The 9,283-nt window shown below is 43.2% G+C and overlaps 1 protein-coding gene across 1 annotated transcript; it reads right to left on the bottom strand.

The window, feature by feature from the left end:
• Positions 1 to 8,648: 8,648 nt before the first annotated feature.
• LOC148026147 (uncharacterized) lies at positions 8,649 to 9,023 on the bottom strand. The gene has a single exon (XM_087692056.1). The coding sequence runs from the start codon at positions 9,021 to 9,023 to the stop codon at positions 8,649 to 8,651; it is 375 nt and encodes a 124-aa protein (XP_087548182.1).
• Positions 9,024 to 9,283: the final 260 nt, after the last annotated feature.

Raw genomic sequence — 9,283 nt, forward strand, 5'->3', positions numbered from 1 at the left:
ATAAACCGATTGTATCAGAAAATCGCCATGTTCCAGAGAACGTGCACCTCAAGTCAATCCTTTTGTCCAGCAGCAACCTCATCAGCCAACACTTCTGTTCGTCACAGTCTTCGCCTTAAACTCTCCTTCAATATTGCCTCTCCCAGAACCTCCCCTGTTCCTCTCCTTCACGTTCGTGTCACGGTCTTGGCACTCCTCTATCGCAACAGCGTCCACTTTGCGCTTTCTTCCATCCGTCTATCCTTCTCTATTCCTTCGGCTTCACCCTGTTTTTGCCTCCTCTCTCCTTATCCTTTCTTCCTCCTGCTTGTTGCAGATAGCATTCAATTGTCGTTCAAGCTGCACATTTCTTAGCTTCAGCGACGCCACCTCGTCGGTAAGACTTGTAATTTTGGTTTGTAAATCTTGGACTAGATCAAGATTAAAGCTTTGAATGGATGTGACGGTCGGAATAAATCCTTCCCCACGTGCCTCGTTCTGGTTAGAATCTAAGGGCACCTTCAAATCTTCTGCTGGGCTGACAGTGAATCTGAAAATGTTGATGACTGAATAGAGGCCTCAAGAAATCTATTGTTGCTCAATGAAGTATTGCTCCCAGATTGTTTTTGAAAAGTGAATCTCCCTTCGTCCTCCTTTCTCCCAGATTCCGCGCCAGTCCGCCTCTTTCACTCTGAATGCAGAGCTCCCCTTTTTAGACCAGAAAATCCCCCTTCTCTTTCTCAGACCAGATGATCCTTACCTCCTTCCCCTTCACGCCTATTTTCTTCCGCCTCTCACCCCCCCAAAATACCTCTTTTTCTTTTCAAAATAGCTCCCCTTCCTCCCTTCATTCGTATCCTCTGTTCTCCTTTTTCCCTCTCCCTTGTCTATTTTCTTTCCTCCTTTTTCTATTTTCCCTCTCTCTCCCGATTCAAAAAGCTCCTCTTTTCAAAAATAGATCAAAAGCTTTTCTTTTTCCAGCCTGATCCACATCTTCTTTAACCATTCAAAATCCCCTCTTTAGCCTTTGTAACTCCCATATTATTATTCTTGGTTCAATTTTAAACCATCTATTCTAGAACTTGTAGGAATTTTAGCTTCTTCCTTCTCCTCCGATGCGTGTGTAGTCACATATGCATGCACCTGTGTGTGCTCATGGCCATAGCCACCGTGCTCCCATGGATGCCACAAACCCAGAAGGACAGGGCCATCCTCTTTCGCTTTGTAGGAAACCCAAAACCACATGATGAAGCAGCCTCAGTCATTAAGCTTAAACCATGAATCCGTCCAACAGTCAATGGCTCCTCTTTTTGCTGAGTCTACGAGCAATAGTGCTAATAGATTTTGGCAAGCAATGATTCCAAACCTTTTTTGCAGCAACATGTATCAACATAGGCTGAAAGCATCTCACTCATTCATGCGCAGAAAATAAATGTAAACACAACAACTGAGTATATACAAAGTATCAAGTCACACGCAATTTTTGGGTGGTTTTCACACCTCGAATGCGCAGCAATATGACATCCACCCCCTCTAATCCTGCGCATCCTCCGGATGGGCCAACTACCTGTGATCATTATCATCGAGATCCACAAACAAATCAATTTCTTCGTTATGCATTTCCGGTAGATCAACAAGATTATCAGCCATATCATCTGTCTCTTCCATTAGAGTTTCTTGTCGTTGCTCTTCTCTTGAAAATTCTTCCAATGCATAATCCTCATCATCTCTTTTCTTGAAAATCTTGAGTCTTTTTCCAGCAATAGGCACTCTAAGCATTGTCCCATCCAATTCAGTCAGCTCATATGTTGCATTATCAAAGACATGTCTGACTATGTATGGCCCAAACCATCTTTTTACCATCTTCCGAAGTGCAGTATGCTGATTTTCAAGGCTGCTATCAAAGACCAATACCCAATCTCCCTCTTCTATTGCTCTAGGCCGCAAGCGATGCCTGCTATCAAACCTGTCCTTGTTCCTTAGTCTAGCAACTTTCAACCTGTCAATAGCTAGCTGAATATCCTCAGGTCTCCTCTCCAACTGTCGAATCCGAAGAGCTAAGAGCTCCTCTCTCGTCAAATCCTCCTGCCAAGGTAAAACTGACCAAGTCAAAGCACAAGTCTCAATCGGCATAACAGGTTTCTGACCATACATCAACTCTGCAGGCATATATCCTGTAGTAACACTATGAGTCGTACGATCAGCCCATAAAGCAAATGGTAGAAGTCTCGGCCATTCTCCAATCCGTCCTCTGCATGCTTTGGCTAATGCTTTCACTATTGGCGGATGCCCTCTTTCACTCTTTCCATTTCCCTCTGGATTGTATGCTGTGGTTAGAGCCAATTTGATTCCTAGCTGAGAGAAAAACTCCCTAGCTTCATCTGCATCCAATTCACCACGATCCGCAGTGATCTTACCCACACAACCATACCTGCAGAAAATTTCCTCCAATAAGAACTTACACACTGCACTAGTGGTCTTCGTTCTCAAAGATCTGCCCTCAACATGATTGGTAAGATCCTCTCTAGCCAAAACAATGTACCTCATCTGCCATAGACCCATAGGCATGGTAACCAAATCAACTACCCACTTATAATGAATGCATAGCGGATAGGTCGGATGAAGCTCATCTCTATGACGCACTACTGAATACATCTGGCAGTCTCTGCAAGTCTCAACAAAGTGAGAAACATCTCTATACATGCCTTTCCACCAATATTTCTCCCTGATCTTCTCATAAGTAGCCCATACTCCTCTATGACCAGCCCAAGGACTCTCATGAAACTCCCTCATCACCTGTAACTGTGTCTCTCTATCGCAGACAACCCGCAAAGGTAATCCGCCTCTTTTCTTCGGATGCTTCCAAAGAAATCCGTCCTTGAGAAAATAACCATAGGCTTTCCTTCTGATCTTCTTGAACTCTTCATCTGTCCATTCATCTCTTTTGCTTAGTGTACTAAGGTACCTGCCAATCTGCAACCAATCTCCAACATAGAGCTCTTCTATGAAAGCCACAATATCATAAACATGACAAACATGATCAACCATAGTAGCTGAAATTTCTGCATCATCCTCTTCTGCAAGTAGAGTCTCCTCATCATCATACCTGGCTCTAGACAACATATCTGCCACTGGATTATCCTTCCCTGCTATGTGTTTAAATTCCGGATTTAATGACTTGATGTATGCAATCCATCTCAACATGGCTATATCCGGAGTAGAGCAACTCGTGATCATACCAATCAATGGCAAGCAATCTGTCTCTACCACAACTGAAGCTCCAATAAAGTACTCCTTGTCACATTTGAGAGCCGTGACAATCCCCAATAACTCCCTTTTGATTTGTGGATATCTCCTCTGTCTCTCGTTTAGGACTTTCGCCCCAAACCGAATAGCATACCTATTTCCATCTGCATCATCTTGACCCACAGCCCAACCTATGCCAATTGGACTAGTGTCAACTGTCAATACAATAGGCCTATCACAATTATAATCCGCTTTCCTGAGAGTAGGAGCATTCTGCAATAACTTCTTCAATTTCCGCATGGCTCTAGTGTGGCTCTCATCCCAATAAAATTTTTGCCCCTTTCGAAGCAACTGATACAAACAATCTGCAATGTGTGCAAAATGAGGTATCCAAATCATATAAAACACGCAAGCACCAATGAATCTCCGTACCTCAGAAGTGGTAGAACAATACTCTGCAATCTTGCCTATAGCATTCACCTTATCAGGTGAGGGTTTCCTGCCATAATATCCACACATATGTCCAACAATGACAACCTCATTCACTCCAAAAATAGATTTTTGCCCTGAAAGTGTCAAGTTCACTTCTTCCAACCTGGTCAAAATCTTCTCACATGCTGAAATATGATCAGCCACAAAGTATCTGCATCCCTGCTCATTTAGGCTCTCATTCTTCTCTTCTTCTGCACACCCCTTAATGGGCACATCGTCCAAGAAAGGCATAGTAAGCTGAGGTATGTAATCACGAAGGACCTTATGCATGGCATTCATCATATGCGCAACAGAATTAGTGGCACCTTGAGGCAAGGTGCACATCCTTACAAGCCCAATAGGAGTTCTCATGGTGGTTATATCCCTGCTTTCCAAAGCCAGTTGAAACTGATCATAACCTGAATACAAATCACCCAAAGAATAGATGGCACGTCCAGCAAATGCCTCTGCAAACTCATCCACAACTGGACCTATACCAACATTCCTGATAGTAACTCTGTTTACTGGCTGCATGTCCTGAATAAATCGAAGAGTACCATTCTTCTTTGGAACTGTAAACCACCTGTTTGAGTATGGTGCAGATGAAGGCTCAAGGATTCCCATCCTGATTTTCTCATTCAACAAATCAATCAACTTTGGCAAGTGTGCTTTAGGCACTGGAATAGGTCGGAGATTCCATGGGATATGAGGAATAGTAAAGATAACCATAGGAGCAACTATATCAGGATTCACACATCCAATCTCATGTGGGACAAAAGCAAATCCCCTTCCATGACGCTCAAGCATCTCCTGAAAGCATTGCTTCTCCATGGGTAACAAGAAATCACCATTTCCAATTTTTAATTCAGCAAGTGTCTCTGCTGAAAATTTATGACCAATATGCTCCGGATTCCTCAAAATTTGCTGTTTAGCAGCCCTCTCTATTTGCTGTTCACTGTCAGGTGGAAGCGGTACAGCAACCGGCTTCACCTTCTTATCCACAGTTTTGTATTTTGTGTCAACCCTGGCTTCATTATGCTCTTCTGCATTACATAAACCTTGCTGTAAATCAGCAATTCTGCACTCCAATGGCTGAATATTCTCAGCCCTCTGTTCTATGGACTGCATAGAAACAGCCCCAAACTCTGAATGCTGAAATATTTCAGCAATAAACTCTGTTGGCTGAAAATTTTCAGCCCTCTGTCTCTCTGAAAGCTGATCATAACCAGTTGGAAACTCTGTTTGCTGAATTTCTTCAGCACTCAATACTCTTTGCTGAGTTTCCTCAGCCTCTGACTCAATTTGTGACACAAAATCTGCAATTTCATGAAACATGTCCAGGGATTGCACTAATACATTACCATGACAATTCAGCATATCAGTTTTCAGCATATCTCTCATCTCTGTCATCGTATCTGCACAAATCACACTGTCATACATACCATCTATGTGCTCATCATCCTCGAAAATTCCTGCATTTTTCAAATTTTTCTCCTTCCTGCATATATACTGCCTGGCAGCTCTAGGCAACCTAGAAGTCTTCTGATAGCTCATTGAACTGTTTGCTGAAATCCCAACATAACCGGAGGAAAAAACACTGCTGCCAGGAGGCGAGAACTCCAATCTCCTCTCCTCTGTACCACCGTCGTCTCGCGAAACGGCGGTACCTAATGAAAACCCGAATCCCTCACAGTGGGCAAGGGTGCATCTCTCAGAGTATCTCTGTTTCTAACATGATTCACACATACAGTCATAAACTGAACTGCTCTCATACCATCTTTACTGCGAATCCGTGCATAAGCAGATCCATCATCCATGACCTTTGTCTCCATGCGCATCTCTGTAATGAATGGCTGACCAAGAATTATGGGATACGAGCATGAATCCTGCATAAAGAAATGAAAATCCTCCTCTACATCACCAATAGAAACTCTGACACTAGGGCAAGCAGCATATAAATCACCTGCAGTGTTATTGGCGGCTCTCATATGCCACCCATGCTCTACATCCATAGGCCATCTGTTACTCTCATAAACTCCACGAACAATGAGATTAATCTCTGAACCATGATCAACCAATGCAACATAAGGCACCTGTTTTTCTCCAACCTTTACCATCGTCTCTGTAGTTGCCCTAGCCCAATGGCTCCGCGAAAAGTGACTACGCGGTATCAAAACAGGCTCATCAATTTCAGCATAATGCATAGGCTGAACCCTCTTCTCTACCTGTGGCAAAACAGAAGCATTATCAACCATAACCTCATCATCATCCTCATCCAACTCTCCAATCAAAACTCCCTGTGTATCAGTGGTAGACAATGCATGTCTTTTCCTCTTCAGGACCTCCTGAAACTGATCCTGAAACTCTCTTTTTGAGATGCCCAAAATCTCGGAAATAGTGAAGGTCACCTCACTGCCAAGTATCTTATCATTAAAGATTTTCTTCATATCTGTAGATGTCTCAATGTCTGACATCAATCTGAATCCTGGCTGCTTTCTCTCTCTAGGCTCTTGTCTCTTTTCCCTCTTTTGAGCATCCTCCATCTGTCGATCTGGCCCTGGTCTTGAAGACGGTCCAGCAGTAGGTGGAGTAACAAACTCACCCCCTCTAGTCTTCTTAGCTGCACTTGGATTTTCTTCATCCCTCTTACGCTTCTCCTCAACAAATACATCTGCACCATGAGATTTAGCCAAATAAGCATAAATAGAATACCTGTCAACAGGCGAGTCCCATCCTGTCTCTGATCTGATGCTAGAGCTTGCGCTAGTCAAAACAGTTTGCTGAATTTTTCCCTTGTTTGCAGTCTCCATAGCATAAGTCCATAGTGCGGACTGAGTCTCCGATCCCTTCTCAATCTGTACTCCATATGCAGAAGCATCACCTCTAGCCGTCACATAAGAAGTACGCGCAGCCATGTCCTCCACTAACTTCTTCATTCCACCTTTACCAAAGTTGGTAGCAAGTGGAGCTCCTGTCTCAGTCAACCAAATCTTACCATCTTGCCCCCAATATACCAAATTCTGCCTCCTTGCATCCTGGAAAGAGTCACAATCCCTGCAATGCTGATGCTCTGTACTATCACACCAAATACATCTCCGATCTCTCCTAGGAGCACTAGGAGCACTCCTAGGTGCAATAGGAGCACTAGAAGAAGTAGCAGGCGCAGTCGAAGCAAACTGCTCCTTCAACTTACCCACCAACTCCGCTTTGACTGATTCAAGTGTCAAATCTGTGATACCTTTGATTATGTCATCAAGAGAAGTAGGCACCGATGGAGCGGATGGTTTTGGAGCAGAAGGTGTAGGCATCGGTCGTGGAACAGGAGGAATAGGTGGAGTAGAAACAGTAGGCACTGGCATAGGCCAAGAAACTGGCTGAGGAGGAGAAGAAATAACAGGGATAGAAGTAGGCATAGGAGCAGATGATGGTGTAGGTGTCATGGAACCATTCTGTAGGCGAGTCTTCCATATCCTCCTCTTGGTCAAAGTCGAAACTGCATCCTGAGCATCCTGCCAATCAGTTTTAAGACCCATAGGCTTCGTGCGATCTTCAAGAAGCTCACCCAATTCTTCTTGAAGAGCAGGATCTGCAGCTTGCAAGAAAAGTTCAACTTTTTCAACATCCAAAGCTCTTTGTTCAATAGCATCAAGCTGACTATACCTTTCTTCGAATTCTCGAATCAACTCCGAAGCAGCAAGACCTTTGTTTGGCATGTAGACCCACTCTCGGAATGACCGCCGAGTAGCCATACCAAAGTCCTCAAGCAAGTATTCTTCTTTCAAGGCTTTCTTAAAATCTTGCCAATGTGTATTTTGAATAAATAAATCAGTCACCTTTGTCCTCAAAGCAGGTGTGACAAGACGAAGGAAGTACTTACTCATAAGTCCAGCAGGAACTCCAAAGAACTCCATCTTGATCTCATATGTCTTCAAATATGCTGAAACATTACGCCCGTCAAATAGCTTCTTCTCACTCTCAACTGCTTCAATAGCCTTAGTCGCGCTGTTTGCATTCTCCTGCTCCGAGTAGAGTTGCCTTTGCTGAGACAACTGTTGTTGATGCAATTGTTGTTGCTGCTGCATATACATTTGAGTTTGCTGATTTTGGAGCTGCATATACATGGACATATTCTGCAAAATCTGTTTTAGATCCTCCGTTGAAGTACTTGACGCAGCAGTCATTGATGGAGCTGAAGTAGAGGCAACTGGAGTTGTAGAGGAAGCTGAAATAGAGACTGAAGTGTCTCCCATCCTGAAATTTCTGCGACGCTTTCACGTCGGGTTCACCAAAGATATCGAAGGGTTTACGAAAGCATAGTCGCGTCTTCAGAAGACCTTGATATATATCAAGATGGAAGATCAAGCAAATAAATAATCAAGATGAAAATGATGCCTGTATTACAATTTTTGGTTCAAGTACAAGTATCAAGACGGATCAACCAAAAGAATCAATCCTCACAAGAAACCACTTTATGTTATAAATCAGAATACAAGAGCTTCAGATATGTCATCCAGTCGTCAAGAGAATATCTTCAAAATAAACTCTTCTTCAACCGGAAATAGAAAGCATTGCTTGCTGCACAACCTACTTCTCACAGAACAGCACCTTCATAGAGCACAATTTCTTGTCATGGACCAGAGAAATTTTGCTATTATGACCACGCCAATTTGCATGGGTCAAAATCTGTTTTTTTTTTTAAAAACTAAAAGGTTACAAGAAAGGAGCTTGCACAAGCAGATGGCCAGTCTTTGCCCACCCCTTGTTTAAGCTTTGTATATTATATAGAAACAGTCTTTGCATATGATTGCAACCTGAACCACTTCTGACATCAGTAATTTGCATGGTTTAAAAAAAAACATGACTTTAGGGGTATCACGGCTTGTACAGATGCTTCAGATATTGAAAAGAACCACTTCACAACTCTGGTCTGTTGTCCAAATCAACTCCTTTGATTATGATGTGTCCGTTAGCTCCATCACGAAACCAGTCCTAAACCATGCTAGAATAGTGTCTTCTGCAAGGACGTCTTGATCATACAAAGCTCGTATTATTTCAGGAAACAACTTCATCAGTTTTGCATCCTCGTAACAGTAAATCTGGATTGTATATATGAGCTCCAACTCAAGCTTCCCAGTAGTAGTGAAGGAATCAAGCAACTTTCCCCAGGTTTTGACCTGTCTCAAAGCTAGATTTATATTTTGCTGTTGATTTCTCCCGGACCACTGAATTGCATCCATAAGAGCCTCCCACACAGTTCGTTCCACATCTATGTCTGGCAAACTAGCTTCTTTGCAGCGCTGCTTGACAGACTCAATCAATTCAGTCATGTCAGCATTTTCTGAAATCTGATAAGTCAAATGTGTCTTCAGTTCCTCAAGAGGAGCCGTAGCGTCGTGCTGACCATGGATTCTTCCTCGTATAAACCGATTGTATCAGAAAATCGCCATGTTCCAGAGAACGTGCACCTCAAGTCAATCCTTTTGTCCAGCAGCAACCTCATCAGCCAACACTTCTGTTCGTCACAGTCTTCGCCTTAAACTCTCCTTCAATATTGCCTCTCCCAGAACCTCCCCTGTTCCTCTCCTTC

Source organism: Lygodium microphyllum, chromosome 14 (genome assembly GCF_053477565.2).
Source record: "Lygodium microphyllum isolate KBCC chromosome 14, Lygodium_microphyllum_v1.1.10, whole genome shotgun sequence".
Classification (NCBI taxonomy): Eukaryota; Viridiplantae; Streptophyta; class Polypodiopsida; order Schizaeales; family Lygodiaceae; genus Lygodium; species Lygodium microphyllum.